At 33.4% G+C, this 21,192-nt stretch overlaps 1 protein-coding gene across 3 annotated transcripts; it reads left to right on the top strand.

Annotated features, from left to right (window-relative positions):
* The first annotated feature begins 653 nt into the window (after positions 1 to 653).
* LOC124364554 (BTB/POZ domain-containing protein 2-like) lies at positions 654 to 21,067 on the top strand. 3 transcript variants are annotated; one of them, XM_046820110.1, is made up of 7 exons: positions 654 to 803; positions 3,896 to 4,019; positions 5,638 to 5,771; positions 7,495 to 7,699; positions 16,752 to 16,917; positions 18,902 to 19,272; positions 19,992 to 21,067. In XM_046820110.1, the coding sequence occupies exons 2-7, from the start codon at positions 3,906 to 3,908 to the stop codon at positions 20,457 to 20,459; spliced, it is 1,458 nt and encodes a 485-aa protein (XP_046676066.1). In that variant the 5' UTR covers positions 654 to 803; positions 3,896 to 3,905; the 3' UTR covers positions 20,460 to 21,067. The 3 variants fall into 3 exon arrangements, with proteins under 3 accessions (XP_046676066.1, XP_046676064.1, XP_046676065.1); XM_046820108.1 differs by having other exon boundaries at positions 5,635 to 5,771; XM_046820109.1 differs by having other exon boundaries at positions 695 to 810; positions 5,635 to 5,771.
* Positions 21,068 to 21,192: the final 125 nt, after the last annotated feature.

Below are 21,192 nucleotides of genomic sequence, written 5' to 3'. Positions count from 1 at the left end.
TTTTAAGGAGTTTCTTTTTACGAATTATTCATTCCACAGCACGAAATAACTCACAGTCTTGTACACCTTTAACAAACAAATCAATTTGGTGTTATAAAGAGCCTAAAAGGACTGAAATATTTTGTTTACTATTATATTGAGACGATAACTATGTTGGCGACGTAAGTTAATTATCTAATCCTACTGTTATTTTCTTGTGTGCACCCCCGTGACCACTTATCAGGAGCCGCCACTGGACAGTGTTAATGCCTAATGTGGGACAACAATAAACATTCTTGATAATTAATTGCTACTAGTAATTAATTAATTGCAACTTTACATTTTCAAGTTGTTACGGTCAATAAAAAAATTAAATTAATTTTTTATTATATACTACACTAAAAAATAAAGTATTGCCAAACTCTCAACTGAATATACTGATGTGAATATGACTGATATATGAATATACTGAATATGAACTGAATGAATATACTAATACTGAATATATTTATTACATAATAAAAGAAACAGCAGAAATTTTGAACAATAATTCCAAGGTTGTATAATCAGTTAATAGCTTTAAAATGTGTTTTTTAACTTCCACTGTTACGTATCACAGTGCATACATACTTCTCTTTCAGAAACAGATGAGTTCTATTTTTAAAATGCTGTTTAATTTGGGGCCCCCTACTCTCTTCAATGAGTTATTTTTACAATTCAAGTGGCGTATGACTGTTGTGGTAGTTCTGTTTGTAGCAAGATCTTTTTGAAAAACTACTTAACTCACTAAATGCAGATTTAATACTTATCTTGTGCAGTTTTGGGTAAAAAGTACACTTTAACTGTAGGATAATAAATATTTTATAGGCTAAATAATAATTATAACTTGAATATGTGTTCATGAAATATTTTGTGTATTAACAATAATAATTTACGTCATGATAGTACATTTATAGTAAGATGTGATTAATTAGAAATAATATAACAATTTTAGTGTATGCTAAATATCCAATTTGGATTTTTAATTGTTGGAGTTGTTTACACAGTAAAAAGTAAAAGTACCTTACTGTCAAATTTTTTACGCGTGATTCTATAAATTAATATATTAATATGTCCTTTTTAATCTTGTTTTATAGACAGTATTGGTTTATGGCAGGCTTTGCTTAAAAATGTATTTTAATTTTGATTTGATATTTAGTAATCTACTACACTGATTAGTAATTGTATTTTTTAATGAATTTTCTACCTGCATTTTTGGTTTGTGTGTATGTGTGTGTGTTTTTTTATATTTAACTCAAGTTCAAACAAACGTTACCGTTTTCAAGTCATTTCTTTTTCATATATGGAATGAATGAACATGGAATGTATTTAACATATACATATACAGTGTGAGTTAAAAGTATGGTTACACTCTGTTTAGTTTTTTATGGATAAAGGCAGAACTTTCTAGGAAATAGAAGTGAACGTTTTAGTCATTGTTACAATTTTGCCCGTTTCCAAAATGGGATTTTGGAGGGGCGGCTCAAAATTTTAAAAGTAAAGACCCATTAAGTGACACATCATTTGAAAGATCTTGACAAAAGAAGAAGAACAATGGAAAATAGAGCTTTCTATCTCAACCCAGTACAAAATGGCAGCTTGTTGAAATTAATTAAGTTAAAAGCATGGATGGACCCTTTCAACCTTCAATGGACACAGATAGAAAAGTATAATTTAAAAATTATGGGGCTATTAAGTATTTGGAATAAACCTGTGGTTTTTAATGTTTATTCAAACTATAGACAATAGAGATCAGACTATATTCATAAACATTAAGTTTAAAATTTTAATCAATACAGGAATGATGTAGTCAATCTAAAATAATACTTGGTTCTTATTTACAAATTTATTAAAAGATTGATATCCTGTCTAGGAATTTCTGAGTGGTGTAGAAGGGCTGCTGAAGAAGCCAAACTGTAAGGGATTTCTTTAAAAGTTCTTCAGGGAGTTTAGGAGATCGTTGAAGTAGGCTGCACCCGTGTATGATGGTTTCTTTCCATACAGGGATAGGTGGTGTACAGTGAGATCAGAGTGGTGTCTATTTCTTGTATTGTAATGTTGAGGGTCTCAGGTTCTAGTCTACCCTGTTGAAACAGAATGTAGTGGAGTATGTAGAGAGCTATTTCCTGAAGGCTTCATTGCTGACTTCTTGAAGCCTTATTCCTGCAAGAGCTATTTTGTATTATCAGGACCTTCTAAGGCATGTTCCTCCCCGGACTATTAGTCCATACCTATGGTGGGACTTGAAGAGGAAGTGACAGACTGTTTCAGCAGCATCTGCATTGGGAATTTGTTTAATTCTTCTTACTACATAAATACAAGAGCTGAGTTTTTGGCAGTGTTTGTCCAGCTAAGGCTTTCAGGATAGTGTATTGTCTAGAGTAAGTACTTTGTTGTATTTGACATGTATGATTCGGAAAGTCCAGTAAAATGGTTCTGTAACGCAATGCAAATTAGCTGTTAATTTTTGCTCCCATTTAACACCAGATCATTAATATGACAATGTTGTTTTGCCATATTAAAAGCTATAAATGTGTTTATGTCAAGTTGGTCTTTATTTTGATCTAAAATAATGACTGCAACGTCATCAGTAGACGTCACACCTTCACAGTGTCCCTGCAGATGATAATAGGTCATCAATTTGCAGGTCAATTCCGTGGAGCTTTGATAATGGTCTGAATGCTACATTGCTGTTTCTTCTCTGAAAAGAAGAAATGTAAAGATTGGACGGTTTTTCATTAATCAAATTATAAATTCACAGAGAGGTTAAGGAAGTATCTTGGTTAATTTATGTATGTCCTGATAAAAATAAAGAGTCACAGTGATATATATTTAAGAACTCATTCTACATGTGGACAAGCTTGGACTTCCCAGGGTAACATGGCCACATTGCTACAATACCCAGAATGCGTCTATAATACCGCAAGTCAGACATCGAACTGCTCTTCATGACAAGAAATCCTCAACAATGGGAGCACGACTTTACAATCAGTTCCCAGCGTCCTTTAAACAACTAACTGGAAAGGCAATGAAGAGGAAACTCGATTCGTGGTTATTGGAACATCCTATCTACATTGTTTAAGAATTCACCGAAGACATCAGCCAGACTACACTAAAACTCGATCAACCATAAATGACAATCATGTATTATTACCATGTATCATATGTATGTTCTGACACATAACTGTTCTCAATGTTCATGTCAATAAAGTGATTCTGAAAAATACATTCTCTTACCAAACTTTAATAATACGTTGATCAACATTACAATACAATACAATTTTCTTTATTGCCCATTCGTTAAGAATTACAATGGTGTCATAAACACATAAAAGTACATGTTACTTTTCAGTATTTTCAAAAAATTCCTTTAATGAGTAGACCAGTCTTTTGATCAGCTCCTGGTGCAACTTATTGCCAGTCAGGTCTCTCAGGCAGTCCGGTAGGTGGTTCCTCAGCCTGCATAAGAAGGATTTTTCCTCCCAGAGAGTAGTTCGATGTACTGGAAGGACCAGCTTGGAGCCATGAAGAGTGTTATATTGGTGTAGATCATGGTTTCTTATAGAGTTTATTTCATCTACATGCTTTATGGTTTCAAGTAAATAGAGAGCTACCACTGTGAGGATTCCTAGGTTGGTGAAAGCTGGTCTGCAAGTCTGTAGAAGGTCAAGATTAGCAAGAATCCTTATGGCTTTCTTCTGAAGAACAAGGATTCGGTTCATGTTGAGTGCTGAAGTTCCTCCCCACGCTGTCAATCCATCTCAGGATTGGAGCTCAGATGTCATTTCATCTTACATCCACGTTGAAATTTATTTTAAAACTAAACCATTCTAACTGACACTTTTCTATCTATGTTTTACCTTTCTGATGTGTACAGGGAGGGAACAATGGAAGACTGGCAGTTAAAGCTAGACAGAGTAAATGAGAGAGGGAAACATCTGTTGGAAACAGGGATTTGGAGTGACTGTCAGTTCCTTGTGGGTGATGGTCAACACAAAAAGGTAACGTATAGTAGAGGATTTGCGATAAGCCGAGTTATTCTGCATAATCAACTGTTTATGTTTTATATTATAAATTAATTAAACATTATAGATACTCTGTTCTTTAAGTAATTTTGAAGTGGAAAGCACAAAGAAGGAAAAATACAAATTTTATGTTGTTTCTTAAACATTACTAAGAGCTACATATAATATATGTGATGTAGTGGTAGCACGCTCACCTAACAAGTGAGAGATCCGAATTCAAATCCTGGCGGACCAAGTACTTTTTGTAGTTCTTTGCAATTAAATCAGGCTATCATGGTTCATACAAATTCTAATAAATCAATTCACAAACATATGAGCCTGATATGTATTATTATTACTGAATTTGGTGGTATGGTTTTATCATATTTCACTTTAAAATATTGGCTTGTGTTTTAAAGTATTCATTTATATGAAAGTTGTCAAAATGAGAACTAAGTATTTTTAACATGTATGCCTGGTACTTTTTCAATAAGTTTATTTCTTTATTGTTTCCTATTTAAGGTATACTAGCAGTATAAGAATTATACTCCTTTATTGTCACTACAGCATACACTAAAGCAAACCTCAGAAACTTTTTCATCAGAAATCAGGTTCATACACACATCAACAGAAATAAAAATAAGCTTGACATTACTCAACATCGACTGACCAAATTTGGAAAATCCCATATGGTAAATTATGTAAGTTTTTTAACAAGCTTCCCTGAAATTGCTCATGTTACTCCCAAAAAGTAAAATTTTATTTGTGGCTCTTAAATAATTCATTTTATTCAATTGACCAGTTTTTAACTATGGATGTCGATATTCAGTTTTAAATCACTAGGTTTTAATTTTTAAATATATGTTTATTTTACAACCGTAAGGAAAATGTTTTGTGGTTTTCCATAATGATATTATCTATATTGTTTATGTTTTATGCTAAAAAGTGTATTGACTATGCCCATCTCATTTTATATATGATCAACGGCAATAAAGATCTTATGTCATAAGTTTCCTGATACTTAAACATTTCCTTGGTATGTGCTTTGTTTTTCTCCATGAAGCTGGTTTGGTAATTAGGACCCCTCTGTTCACAGTTCTATTTAAACATTTTGATAAAGATAAACTATGGGTGCAAACTGGTTTGGCCTACAAAGATTGTCGACTTAAAAAATTTGATCTTATCTTAGATAAATTGATGTTTCTTAAGTTTTAAATGTCAGTTGTAAAATAACTCCCTCTTGTGATTTGTTCATAATCTGTTTTGTATTTTGTCTCAGAGTGGTAACTGTTTCCATTAAAATTTGTGCTCAAAATTTTAATCATATATTGATCAATACAGAGTAAAAGAGAAACACATCAAAATAATATTGTGTTTTGTTTTAAATTGCTCTATGTCACAGTGGGAAAGATTTTTATTGTAAAGAAGATACAATATAAACATTGTAATACTACTTTCCGATTTTATTTTATTTTTGAAGTTTCATATTTCATGTTATTTACAATTAGTTTCTTTTAAATATAGCCATTCTTGTTATAACTGCTATAAACAATATACTAGTATGTTTGCTTGTTTAACCAGATGTTTTATTAACATATCTGCTTAACTTTAGAAGTTTTCGACTCACAAGATGATACTGTCGATGTCCAGCCCAGTTTTTGAAGCAATGTTTTATGGAGGTTTGGCAGAGGAAAATGATCCGATTGAAATTCCAGACGTACAGCCTGAAGCATTTACTGCGATGCTCGAGTAAGCATTTTAATTGTACGTGAAAACACTCACACAAACTCAGTAAGACATTTTGTTTTCTTATTTTAGTTATTACTCAAGGTTTTCAACAGTCTCATACATTCATATTTTTATTCACCGAGTTCTTAACATCCCTTCAGACAATTCTTAAACTCGAATTTCAATTGATCTCAAAGAGACATTACTGAAACAACTATACTTATCAGTTTGGGAGTGTAGCTGAAGGGCAGGTCCCCACACCGGACCAGTCACAATTCCCATTAAGGTTTTATGGACCTTTGCGCTTCCCTAACTTGTATTTATGTCCTCAAAATCTGAGACTTTTACTGAAGCCGATCAGATTTTAGGGCTCCTGTTCTCTAACATCCTTGGGGCTGAGGAGATATGCTCCCAGGAATCTTTTCCGAATTGTATATATGACAGTACAATTTAGCCATGTGTTCCATTGATTCTTCTGCTTCTTCGCAGAGTTTGCATTCATCAGTCTGGCTAAGACCCACCTTCATCAGATGTTCTTTGAGGGGACCATGTCCTATCAGCATTCCTATAATCTCTCTCACACCATCAGATTACTCAATAGCATTGTGTTTGGAGTTATTATTCTAACTCCATTAACTTGTAAGGTTCTTATCAATCACTTCTCGGAAACATATCCACCCTCAGCCAGACTTCCGCTGTGGAAGTCCAATGTTCCAAGTGACGGTACTGTAATAATGCAAAACACAAGTTTCCATTGTGACACTCATTATACATTTGCAGTGTAATTTCATTGCCGTATTGTTATACAATAAGATGTTTATTGTTACAAACTTTAAACTGTCTACCTTTCTAATGTTTGGTTTTAAATTTGTCCTAGATTAGTATTGTTTTTTATGTACTTTTCAAATATTTGATCAAATTTCGGTAATCATGATTCGGCATCCAATTCTTAAAGAGTTTATGAGCTTTAATTGTAAGGCATAAAACACATATAGAGGATTACAAATGTGGGATTTAACAAGTGATAATTCTTTACTCTATATTAATTATAGAACCTGAGAGGGCTATGTATATCATCCGTACTATTAATAGATGTGGCAGAGATATTTTACAGTTCTGCAAAAACATTTTAAGAAAACAACTTGTTACGTATGTAGAATCTTGGAGCATTGAATAAACGGTTTATTGTAGTATCACTAGTATAAAGGAATACAACATTTTCCAATATAATTTTTTATTTTGTGCAAGGCCTTTCTGAATCAAAGATTCCATCATTAGTGATCATTCAGTGATGATAGAATCTTTGATTCAGAAAGGCCTTGCACAAAATAAAAAATTATATTGGAAAATGTTGTATTCCTTTATACTAGTGATACTACAATAAACTTGTTACGTGTTTACAAGTAGTATATTTATTAGTTATTTCATTACTACTGTACAACATTTGTCCAATTTGTATTTTATAATTGAACAAAAATGTATATTTTGTTCGATTAATTCAATTGTTTTATTAATAGAACAGGTATAAAAGTTATTATTATTTTTACTTGAAATTGGAAATTCACAATGTAGAACTACTGTGAAAATAAAACTGAAAAACATAAAACATAGTATAACTACATTGTAAATTTTTATCAACTAACAAGTGTTTTGGCGATTTTGTGCATTTAATTCATAAAATGAATTAGTCTATTAATTTATTTGTATTTAAACTGAAGTTTTTCAACAGTAGTCTATTTTTCAGATATATTTATACAGATGAAATAAATCTTACAACGATAGAGCAGGCCTGTGAATTGTGTTACGCAGCCAAGAAATACATGCTTCCGTTTCTGGTCAACCAGTGCATGAGTTACATCTGGAAGGATGTTAAATACCCGATGGCTTGTAGAGCATACGAATTCGCAAAGTTGTTCGACGAGGCACATCTCATGATTCGCTGCATGGAGGTAACTTTCTTTATATTCAATTCCCAAATACATTCATACCATAGTCATTTGTAACATAAATTCTAATTCTAAAATTAATAAATTTGTTGTTTTTACTTAAATTCCAATCTTTCTTTTCTCAAGCTATTTTATATCCCTAATCTGAAGGGAGGAACATTTTCAATAATTCATATTGCCCTACTATGGAAAAAATCCCCAAAATTCTAAAAATTTAGAGTTTTGGGAACGAAACTCAAAGTGATTAATTTTAATTTTTCAACTTTCAGTCTCTACTCTATATTGCATAATTTCTTATTCTTCCTATTCAACTGAAATTAAACTAGAGCTTATATTTCATCACTCTGGAAAAGAATGTGTTGCTTTATATTCTCAATGCCATCGATTGTGATTTGTTTCATCAAGATCTACACTGATAAGTTTTACAAGTACTGTTTTTTTACTATGAATAACTTATTGAAGTTAATCAATAAGTAAAAAAATGATTAAAACTTAATCAAAGTTGCAAAAGTGAATGTGATGGAGTAATGAATACTACTTAATACTTTTTCGACAATTTGAAAACAGTAAGTTCAAAATTAATACCTTGAGTTTAAAAAACATATGTATTCTCATGCATGAGAAAGTTTATTCATTTATTTATAAAGTACTAGTAATTATTACTTTACAGATACAGAAGATATTCAGCTTGATTATTAAAGTTTAAGTTATTTAGAGATATGGTTATATCTCTGTCGTCTGCAAGGGTGTCATAAAGTTTTGGAAAAATATAAAGTGGTTTTAAAAGTGAATTTAGTTGTTGATTATAAAATGTGAAAGTTTGAAGCTAGCTTTAATTGGACCTGTGATCAGGATTTATAAATTAAGTCATAATAATTTATTTTAGAATCAATATTAAACTTATATCTAAGTAACAACACAAATTTTTACCTGTACTAAAACTGCCACATGTGTGATTTAAGACACTTATTTAATCACGATGAATTATTCTTTTAACACTTTATTAATATAAAAATATATACTTTGTATTAACTTTGACAAAAATAGGGAGTGAAAGCGAATCTGAAAAGCACAAAACACATGAACTATTTTTTTAGTTTCAGTACTCTGATGAACTTGTTTCCTGTGCTATCAGTTGTGCTTGTCACATATTCATGTGCAGAGAGCATGTTTTAACTGGATTGGCAACTGTTGGACTTAACTGATTAACTTTGATTTTATCACTATTGACGACTAATTTCTCTTGCCATTGGTTGTATAATGATCTGTCTAGGTCAAATCAGCTGATTTACTGTCTTCTGCTTAGAAGGCTATCTGTAGTGTTCTGCACTTTGTTTATCTGCACTCTTGCTGTTGTTGGTTGATTCTATAGAACTTTCATCTGATTTCAATTAATTGGCATATATGAATAGAAAAGTTATTTTCTTACTTCGAATAAATAAAATTTATGATGGTATACATAAATTAATTATTGCATAAATATTTGGATTCTGACATCAATTTAAAAATAATTATTTAATTTTCAAGAATAAATGTTAATAAAATAAATACTTTTTTGTATTTATGGTATAAACAAAAATATTTTATATACTTCCATAAACAAAAATGGTTAAAATTGCAAATGAATTTAAAGTTAACGACTTAGTTTTTGCTAAAGTGAAAGGATTTCCTGCCTGGCCTGCTACAATAGTTGGTGTTGATAAAGAAAAATACAAGAATCTCACTAAATTTGAAGTTATTTTCTTCTCAACCAGCGAATCAGCATTTGTAAACAAAACAGACATATGCTATTATAATGAACTTAATAAGCAGAAATACACACTGGATTCTATTGCAAAATGTTACAAAGAAAGTTATAAACCAGCTATTACAGAAATAGAAAAGTCAGTGGTAATAGCAAGTAAGTTAAACCATTCACCCCTAACACAGGACCAGAAAACTCCATCAAATAAACAACTAGTTTATTAAGCAACTTAATAAAAGAAGTCTATCCTTGAGCGTACCTTCAAAAAAAAAAAAAAAAAAAAAAAAAAAAAAAAAAAAAAAAAAAAAAAAAAAAAAAAAAAAAAAAAACTCAAGCTACACCACCACAAAATCATCACAGACTGATTTCTCATCAACATCACCTGATGTGGCACCTAAAATACATAAGGAAACCAGCACTGATGAAAAACAGTGTATTAGCCTTTCAGTTCTGGAAAACAAATGGGTGACAGATGACACAATATTATTGTACTATAACACTCTTACTCTCTCTTTTCTACAATCTGACAGTAAGGTTTTACTTATGAATGCTGTTGTAACACATGCAATAAAATGCCTTCAAGATTATGACCACCTCCTTGAGCCCCTGAAACTAAATGAAAAATCACATATTTTTTCCCCTATTCACGACTTACACCATGAGGTAAACACAAATGACCATGAAGACAAACAAAACGTCTACAAAACTGAGGGTTCCCACTGGAGCCCAATGGTGTTTGTTAGAAGTGTAAATAAATTTTTGTATTTTGATTCAAGCCAAACATATAATTTGCCTCATGCCAAGCAGATATCCAAGAAAGTTAATAAATTTCTCGGGGCTGAAAATGAAACTTCCATACAAATTGTGGGAGTGCCACAACAGACAAACACCTTTGACTGTGGCATTTATCTAACGCTGTTTACGGACATTGTGCTACAACTGTTAATCCATGGCTCCCTTAATACCTTAGGTGAGCCTGGAAGTAGACTACCATACATGATTAAACAAGCGGACATCTTGACTAAGCGAGCCCAGCAAGCATATATGTGGCACAACCATCAACATCTACTGTTAACATCAGTAGTTGAAAGTTCTAAGTTGTTCAAGGCCAGTCTGTATCACAACGATTCCACCCCGCTATGACATTAGTCCTGACGATGCAGTACATTATGACATTGCTCTAGTTAACAATTATATTCGAGAAATTGCCTCTAGAATAAACAACGTTGACATCATTGACTTAGAATTATTTGAAAGAAACCATTTTACAACCATGGGATGCATTTAAACTACAGAGGAAAAAAGAGATTGGCACATATGATTGTAGACTTTGTGAAGAAGACATTTGGCCCCATTACAACAAGGGAGCAGTGATATGGCCTCATAAACTGATATATTGTCATATGTAGCTGACCGCCCTATCAATATAATTGAGGCACACATGGCAGATGTAATCAAACTACACAAACATGACAAGAAAGTAGGTTTTGTTCACAGCATCTCGGGTGACTTCAATAGTCCTCATCAAATGACTGCTGGTGTAGCAATCGTGTTTAGAAATCATTTTGGGAGTCCCAACATCTCACAGTGCCTCACCAACCACTTAGCCTTACAAGAGAATATAAACGGTGCATCTGTGTTTAGTTTAATTACCAAAGACAGCTATTTTGGTAAACCAACCAAAAGTAATTATCACACTGCTTTCAAGCACTTGACCGAGATCTTCAAAAAAGGAAAACTACAGCACCTTATTTGTTCTCCAATTGGCTGTGTGCGCGACAGGGTCAAATTGGGCCATTTTATTAACAATATAACTGAATTTCAGCACAGTACTAATGCTAGAATAACTATTGTAACATATGCCCGATGACCTAATCAAAAGCTTAAAAATGGAATTACTCATGAAGAGCTCGTTGCACGGTTAAAGCACCTAATCTGCACAAGATCTGGGACAAGTTCTTCACCCTATTGTGATGGTGGTGTTCCTTTCGTCAACAGCAACCTGATGGCAGCGCAGGCGATCATGGAGGAAGCAGAGGCCATTCCATCTACAACTGAGATGCTACCAGTCGCTGACCAACTGCCGACGGGTCTGAGTCATCAACCATGTGTGATGGGATTAAAGTTGTGCCGGGCGTCCTCACGTTCAGTGAGGCGCTAAAGCAGAGTAACTGTGCCAGTGATCTAAGTGCTCTTTCATGTTCCAATAAAGTAAATAGTGCTAAAGTAGACTCCTCCTCAATAGAAAATGGATCCATGAACAGTTGTTATTTGATCAACAAGGAGTTAAATTTAAATCATTATACTGACACAAGTGTCGCTAACATAGATAAAACAATTGACAGCCAAGAGTTTCTTTATAACAGCATTGGAGAATGAAGTTTTTTAGAACTAATGGAAAACACAACAAAAATTACGTAGAATCTCAAATGATCAGTCCAAATTATACATATCAGCATGAGAATCATTTAAAAGTATTCTTTCTTAATATTCAAGGCCTTATTAATATAAAAAATAATAAAATAACAATTTTGGAAAGTTTTTTACATGATTTAAATTACCCTAAATTGGTTTGCATTACGGAGCATTGGCTTAGGGGTGAGGAAGCATTGTTTGCCTTTCCATCTGGATATCATTGTGCCAGTGCATACAGTAGAAATAATCATATTAGGGGGGCTCACTCGTGTTTGTTCACAACTCATTAGAGGCCAGAGCCTGTGATATCATTCGTTTCTATGCTGAATTCCATTTTGAAGTGTCCACTAACTTCATAGATGAATTAAGCATCATAGTGGTGTCTATATCACTCAACATCGGGCGATCCCAAAATCTTTCTTAAATCTTTAGAAGATTTATTGAACTACTTTACAAATTGGAGCAACTACACTATAGTGATGGGAGGTGATCTAAACTACAAATTTGATGTAACAACCAATAGTGAAACTGATCTTGCTCTCCAAAATTTGTTAAGACAATACAATTATTACTACCTGAATCGCAGCCCTACAAGACTTTCTAATTGCCTGGACAATGTCTTTACAAATAACAGAATTTGTTTAGGTTATCCTACCTGCCAAATTATAGATTTTCCCTTCTCAGATCACAATGGTATTCTTGTGAATCTGGGGAATATCACAAATTTCAAAAACCAAGAAATTCAGTTAGATATGACTATTAGCCTGAAAACTGTGCTTCCTAAATGCTCACTGGATGACCTTAGCACAAAATTGGCCTCTTATGACTGGGACAAAGTAATTTATCAAAACAACCATAGTTCACACCTACTTTTCAACAAAATTTGGACTGTGCTTAACAATACTATATTATATTTTAAAAGACTGACAAAATCTGATTAAAACAAATAAATAAATATTAAAAATGAATGGTATAACCCCGATCTCGCTAAAATGAAGTCAAATCTTTGTATTACCACAGTATATCAAAAAGTAATGTTAAGTTAAGGCAGCACTTTTTAGCACTGAAAAACAAGTACAGAGAAGCTATTGCTTCAGCTAAGTATCAACATAATGAATATTATATAAATCTAAGCAATAATAAGTGTAAAGCTGCGTGGAAAATTATCAACAGCAACACTCGTCTTTCAAGCGCTAATTGGAATAGTATCAACATTACCCCTGATACTTTTAATAATTTCTTCATTAACTCTGTCTCAGAAATTAAAGACGGTGTGGGAAATTCCTCTTGTGCTGCAAAAGAATGCTTACAAAAATGTAACATTAAACTACCATCAGAAACCTTTGAATGGACAGATATCAGGCCTGAGGATATAATCGAATCTGTTAAAAACCTAAGCAACTCTGACAGTATTGACATATACAACATGTCCAATAATGTCTCTGTTTAAATGAGAGCTATTTTCCTGAAGAACTCAAAATTTCAAGAGTTTGTCGAGTGTTTAAGATGGGTTCAAAAAATAAACCTGAAAGTTACCGCCCCATTTCTATAGTTCCGGTTGTTGGTAAACTACTTGAAATCCTGGTCTATAAGCAAATTTCTAATTATTTTGAAACAAATAACCTTCTAAATTCTATGCAATTCGGTTTTAGAAAAAATAAATCTACCTTTCAAGCCCTAGACAAATTAGTTACAGATGTCTCTTAAGCCTTTGAAGAAAAGGCAACTGCTCAGGCCACTTTATGTGACCTGAGCAGGGCTTTTGATTGTGTTGATATCAATGATCTTACCATGAAATTATCATACTATGGGTTGGGCAGTGTACCGCTCTCATTTCTAAAATCCTATTTAAGCAATAGAAAGCAAAAGGTTTATAACATTGGTAACTGGTATCAGGAAGTAAATGTCACATATGGCATCCCTCAGGGATCCATACTAGGTCCTTTGTTATTCTTGGTCTGTATTAGTGACTTGCCGTTGTCAGTCTCTGCCACAACAATCTTGTATGCAGATGACTTAACATTTTTAAATACAGGCAATAGCATTGAGGAACTTAACACTCTAACACAAAATACTCTATTGGAAGCTTCAAGCTGGTTTAAAAACAATGGTTTCCATCTAAATGTATCTAAAACCCAAAATATCCTGTTCAGTTTAAGAAAATCTGTAAACTCTCAAAGCAATCTATCGAATCATGTCAATTCTTAGGAATCATTATTGACAGAAATTTAAATTGGGATGCCCATATTAATTATCTTTCAACTGAGTTATCTAGAGTGATTTATCTTCTCAGACGGCTTACACTCTATGTTAATACAAATTATGTGAGAACGGCTTATTTTGCCTTTTTTCAATCCATTATAAGGTATGGACTAGTAGTGTGGGGCAATGCAAGTAAAATTAATAACATTGTTATCCTTAAAAAAAAAAATCTATAAGAATTATTACTAACTCACAGCCACTTGAACATTGTAGACCTCTTTTCACTATTTGTAAAATTCAGACCATAATAAACCTGTATCTTTTTGATCTTATGAAATATATCTTTCAAAATCCTCCTTTGTTACCCTTAGTCCAAAAGTAGAATAAAAAAATATTTTTTAATAAATATTACTTATGGCTGTTAGATAACCCATTTTATGCACTGGACGAGTTCTTCCAATTAAAAAACATTTATTTTAAATTCCCCAATTCCACTGGCTGTATTTGAGTATTGTGGTTTATGTTTACGTAACTTGAGATATAATTGAATGGGTCCCTCGAACAACGTTGTAACTGACAAAAGTTAAATTTTTCAGAAGTGAAAAGAACTTTTCTGGTTCGGATATTTTCTGTGGAGATTAAGTTATTTATGATGTAAAACTATTCATTGTATAAAATAACAACTATAATAACAAATATTAACTTTAAATGTATTGCGTAACTTGAGTTGTAAGTGGATTTACATCCAAATGTTATGGAACAACGTTGTAACTAACGTCAGTTACAACGTTGTTCTTCGGACAAGTCACAGTTTAAAAATATGGGCTTTTAAAAAGATGACACTAGAGTTTCAGTTAAACAATAGTTTATTGTTATGTAATACTTAAGTAAGACACAATTGATATGTATTTATAAAAAAGGACTTTACAATAGTCATTGTTCATTTTACTAAAATATTCAATCATGTAAACTTTTACAATTTTATTCATGTAAACTATATTGGTTATTACACCGCAATATTCTCGTAAAATGGAACATACTCTTGAGGTATGTACCTGCACATATCCAGTAAGTCTTTTTTCTTAGCAGCAGCTTTGATTGGTAAGGTGCCTTCATATAACCGTGGGAATTGTTGAACTACAACGGGAGGATGTCTACGCACCTCCTTCTTTGAAGGCCTCTTCTTCTGTGAAGTGCTCGTCTTTGATGTATTTACATCATCTCGTTCTCTGATTATTTTGGATAATACATGACCATACCCATGGCTGTAAGACATTGTGAGCCGTCCTGCCGCGCAAAGTAGTTGGGTCGTCTGCAGTCATTTGATACCAAAACATTGGTTTGTAACATTGAACTTATTTGTGGCCAAGCTATTCAACACAATGTCTGTGTTTTTAAAGTCCTCAGGTGTTCATAAGACAAACAGTAAAAAGGGTGATTTGAATTTGCATGAGCTATTATTTCAACCCATTGGAAGGGGACATAAACGAGCTTGCCTTTTTTTGCCTTTTCTATCAAAGCGAAATCTCGATCGCATGGAAGGAAGCTATGAACTGTAGTCATGAATTTTTGTTCAACGGTAGTAAAGAAATGATTGGTCACCAGGTGCTGCATTACACCGATCAATCTCCAGTTATTGTTTTGGCCGATGCAGCGGTCTGACCAAAGTTTCAGTGTACGGGTTTGGCCTGGTTTGAGCTTTTGAAAGTTGAGTTCAATATACTTTAAGATACATGATGCTATTTCCGCTGATCCCTGTTTGCCTACAGTTTCATTCCATAAAAACATACAAGCTTCATTCTTGCCCATGTCGTGTACTGCTAAATTGTAGCATGAGAGCTGTCGTTGATAAAATACATTGTTGTGTGCGAGATTAGGGCAAAACAAAACCTGTTGAAGGTCTACACAAAACTACATCGGTAGGATTTTGTTGAGCATCTACCTTGTCTTTATCCAGAGCCTTGTAAGCAGTATCTGTCCTAAAATGATGTATTTTACTTTCAGCCTCTATTTTCTTTCTTTCGTTTTCATTTTTACACTCTGAAAGTTGAATGTATAGGCGATCACAATAGGCACATGTATCGGACCTTGGCAGACCAAATCGTAATTTTTAAATTACTGTTTAAAAAAGGTTGTTTTACTATAAGTATTAGTGTAGATACAACGTTGTTCTGCTTACCATTTTCAGGTGGCAATTTTCCAGGAACGGGCTTCTTCCTCTTGGAAATGTAGGGGTTCCCAGCACCCTGGCTCTTTTGCGGTTGGTATCTTTCCATTAATTAATCTTCATTTTTGCGTTTTTCTTCCCTTATTCAAACGATTTTGAACGCCAGGTGAAATGACAACGCCAGGTTCGGACGACATCATGCTAGATACAACGTTGTTCTGAGCGCGGATGGCAGTTTCCCGCCAATTCGATCAGCCGTTCTACGGCTGCCAGGGCGGCTTTATTCAAAAACAAAAATTTACCACACGATGCAGAATGATAGTTACAACGTTTTTCAGCGAAAAAGTAATTTTCATAAAAGTTGTCAGTTACAACGTTGTTCGAGGGACCCAATCAATTAATCTAAGTTTTATAACTGACTTGGCTATATTCATACTGAAAGCTGTAATGAGACTTTGTCAATGATCTTTATTTTATGGCAATAAAAAATGTTGATTGTTGATATATGAGCTACATCTTTCTTACAGATAATTGCATGGAATACAACATTGGTTCTTAATGACAGAAACTTTGAAGATGTAGAACCAAGCACTCTGTTGGCGATTCTGGACTGTGAAAAACTGAATATCAGATCGGAGCTGGAACTTGTTTTGGCGATTTACAAGTGGGCAGTTCACCAATGTAAACAGAAAGGTGAGTTGGTTGTAATCTAATGAATTTATTCTAGAAAAGTAGGTTTTTATTTTGTTTTACACTTAAATAAAATTCTGAACTTTAAAAGTTTCCAATAAATATGTAGAATATATTGTACATCTATCGTGATTTTGCATATTTCAGACGCTGAACTAAGAGGAAGGTGAACTGGAGCTAAACTCAACATTTACATTTAATCAATCCTTCCCACCATAGCTCAGAAGTCAGAATATTCTTTATTACAATTTCTTTAAGAAATGCAATGGTGTCAAAACAATACTGTATACAATATATGAGTAAATACATAAAATTGTAATACAATACATAACATCAAGTCCAGGTCGTTTGATAAAATTCATCCATGGAATAGATTGGATTGTCCAACAAGAGGTTCTTCAGTCTGTTCTTTAGTGTTGCACCAGTTTCCTGTCTGAAGTCTTGTGGTAGGTGGTTGAGGATTTTCATACCGGCATATATTGGTTTTCTTGCATATAGAGAAGTTCGATGAGCTGGGAGGTTGAAACGGGTTGCATGTCTTGTATTATAGTTGTGAAGGGCTGATCCTTGAGCTGGTTGTTTGATTGATGCATAGTGTGCCACCTCACAAATGTACATTGCATACACAGTCAAGATTTTAAGACTTTTAAAATGTTCTCGGCAGCTCTCCATAGGTTGTAGGCCTAGTATAGTTCTTCTATAGCTACTTTATGTAGATCTATTTAATTTTGTACCATTTTTGTTGTTGTATTGAAACATTATTAATTTAAACTTTATGGGACCATTAAATAAGATAAAATATTACAAAATAAAAACTACAGAATCGTCCTGAAATGGTTTGACATCATTTAAACTTTAATTTACATACTAAAAATCATATTTATTTTTTAAACTAAATATTTGAACTATTATTTTAATGTATAACAAGTAAACAAAGTTTATACATAGTTCATAAGTATTCTCCTTGACAGATGTGTGATGACAGTGATGCCAACACGATGGCAGGGGGAGTAGGGAAAAGGAACTCAGGACTCAACAGCAGCAAGGCAAGGTGTGCATGTATAATGCTAGAACCAAGGAATCCAGAGGTTATGACGTCAGGATAAAGAGGGAGCTACTCCCCATAAACATCACCTGATGCAACTGTTGACCTATAAGCATTGGCATAGTGAGCTAACAGACCATCAGTGCTGTCGTCTACTCGTATTTTTAATAATACTAGCTCACAACTAATGTACAACAAAAATACAATTTTGAACTGACCGAAACAACATTTGAAATAACTATATTATTTTCACATCATAATGTAATACATGCCAAAAAACCAGGTACAATTTCAAATTGCTCATAGTTTTAAAAGTAAAACTTGCAATTATTCAAGTTTTACTATAATTATGTTTGTACAGCGTACTTAAGTCTTTTTATGAGAAATAAATTTACTTCTTTGTTTAAAGTTTGTTATAGATGATGAATGATTTGATAGGATAGAAGGATTCTATACATTCACCATCGTAATATGTTATGTAATACATAACACTACATTTCGAGGATTGAAATCTACCGCCTTCTTCAGGAGTAAAATAGCTTTAATACATAATACAAATAAAAAGTTCAGCAATGGACTGCCTCTCAAGTTTATAAATGATGTGTGGTAGATAAACGGAATGAAGTCCAGACTGGACACGTTGTCATTGCACAGGAGCCAAATGCACAAACATGTCACTACCTGAACTAACAAAGGTGGAACACTAACTTGGACTGACAGTCGGCATTTCCTGTAGTATCGCGGCACGTCATTTGAAACAAAGAGAACAGGAAGATAATGGTCGGGACGGGGAGGAATAAGTTTTTAGTTTATTATTGTATTAGGATTTTTACAACTGAAGAAGAGGGTAGATTTCAATCCTCAAAAAGTAATGTTTATTTTTTGTAACATAACATGGCAAATGTCCTTCAATAAATTGACCTAGAAGATGGTTTTTCTCAGGTCTAGAAACAAACAAGCAAGAAAATCTTAGATCAGTTTTGGGCCCTGCCTTGAGCAAGATCAGATTTCTGACGTTGTCCCCGGCCGAGTTCGCTTCAAGTCCTGCTATTCCTGAACTGCTGACGCAGGATGAAGCGTTTGCTCTTCTGATGAAGATCTCATCTCCCTCCACCGTGGTGACTGTTCCTGATGGATTCTCAGTGTCTACAGTGGCTCGAGCCAACTCCACGCAGCCCACGTCTCTGCTTGACCACACTGTCTACTGCTGCGAACGCACCATCGTGCAGCACATCTCCATCAAGAACTATAGCCGTATGGACAGTTATGTGACATTCACAGTCAACAAGGATATTGTTTTACATGGCATAATGGTAAGTTAAATGTAAATTTTTTAAAATTATTTTATTATACCTCTACTATTTCTCGTACTATAAAATTCAACCTTATGCACAGTAACCGATCTGGTCCAACCAGGTACTTTCCATTTACTAAAATAGATCCTTTCTTGCACATCCTTGAAGTGGTTATCTTTACCATTCTTAATTTTATCAAGTAAATTCTGTAATTCTTATGATATTAGTAATAGTAACACTTTAGATGTTCCTTTTGTTAGACTTGAGAGATATAAATATTATCACATTATTTTAGGGTTACTAGGTATTTTAGAGTAACAAATCTCTAAATCTTAGGCAACTTTAATTTACAACAATCAATACATTGCACAATTTTTCATTTTGAACCCCACCAAAACTAGAATGGCTGATGATTTACTTCTTTCTTCAGGAAATCTCTTTATCGATTATATGGAAAAATTCAGTTGTGTGCTTATATAATGCAAATTAGCTCTTGGCTATTGGACTATTTTGAATAGGAATATAGTTCTAGTACTTCTCAAAGATAGCTACTAAGTCCAAATTTGGCTCAGCCTTTAATGTACATAGTTCAAACTTTGATTCTAGATAGCCACTGTAATCAAGTATGTACAACAAATGCAACAGCTTCGTATGATTGTATTGTATAACACATTATAATTGTATTATAACCACAAATACAACACTGTTTGTTATCACGTAAGTCATCCTGTTTCCAGATACCATCACAGCTGAAGCTGGACTCCGAGGAAGAGAGTGATGTTTTGCAGAGAGAAGAACTGGATGAAAATCGGGTGTACTGTAACACGATGTCTACAGGAACGACCTATATGGAAAGCGTTAAGGTTTTCCTTCAAGATGCCAGAGGTCGTCAGGTCTCTTGTGCACTGTTTAACAAGCGAGTCGGCTTCAAACAGCTGATAGACATCAAGTTGACTGAACCGGCCCGCCTCTATGCAAACATAACCTATAAACTTATTGTGGAGCTGAACAAACGTGGGTGGTATCCCATGGGCACTTATTCAAAACACACCAATGTCAGCGCAGGGGTCCTTTTTACTTTCTGTGTCGGGGACCCGACGGAATCATTCAGGGATTGCATCATTCGCTCGATACTGTTCTCCGAGCCGATGTACAGGAGACGTAGTAGAAATTTCGATCAACCCAGCTTCCAAGAAATCGATTGAAATCTCCAGTTAAATGCATTTAATATATAAAGTTTTTGTAGGGCACAAATTAATCACTGCCTTTTTAAAAATGGAATGCTTTGCTACATTTTTATAGATTAATATAATTATTAGTGCTAAATAGTTTGGTAATTATATTTTCGAAGTACATTTTGCAGTCAGAAAATAAAACTATAGTTATAATGAGTATTTTGTGACATGGAAAAATAAGTTATTGTCAAGAATTATTAAATAACTTAACCCTTTATACTCAAGTAGTGGAGCTCCTATACACCTATACCCACTCTTACAATTTACATAAGTATTTAGATAGATGCAGTGCCTGTTTACCGCCATTGTTAATTTTGTTCTGCTACTTCTAGTTTGTTTCAGAACGTCTGATGAATAAAGTTTCATTGTCAAAAAAAACTTTGTAAGTGAAATGTTTTTGTTTGGTTGCTTGATATAGATAACACTGTCAATCCATGTAGGTGTCCACTCAATAGATGTCCACTTAGGTTCAGATTTATTTGTATTTAAGTTCCAAATATGTCAAGTCTTTTATCTATATATGTCGGTAAAAAGTTTTTCTCCCTCAGTAAGTAAAAATATATACTTAATAACAAAAATGTTTTTTATTTAATATCAATCCTTTCAAATTTTGTAGTTACATAGAAAAAACATTCCCTTCCAGAAATTGAAGGTATAGTTTTTTTTTCAGAATATTAAATGAAATCAAAATGGGGAAAGAGGA

Source organism: Homalodisca vitripennis, chromosome 6, assembly GCF_021130785.1.
Source record: "Homalodisca vitripennis isolate AUS2020 chromosome 6, UT_GWSS_2.1, whole genome shotgun sequence".
Lineage (NCBI taxonomy): Eukaryota > Metazoa > Arthropoda > Insecta > Hemiptera > Cicadellidae > Homalodisca > Homalodisca vitripennis.
Note: the sequence above shows the minus strand (reverse complement) of the source record. Positions and strands in the feature narration are given on the sequence as shown.

Coding starts and splice junctions, on each gene's coding strand:
- LOC124364554 (XM_046820108.1), top strand. CDS start 3,906: ATGGAAGACTGGCAGTTAAAGCTAGACAGAGTAAATGAGAGAGGGAAA. Junction 4,020..5,634: donor GTGATGGTCAACACAAAAAG/GTAACGTATAGT, acceptor GCTTAACTTTAG/AAGTTTTCGACTCACAAGAT. Junction 7,700..16,751: donor TCATGATTCGCTGCATGGAG/GTAACTTTCTTT, acceptor TCTTTCTTACAG/ATAATTGCATGGAATACAAC.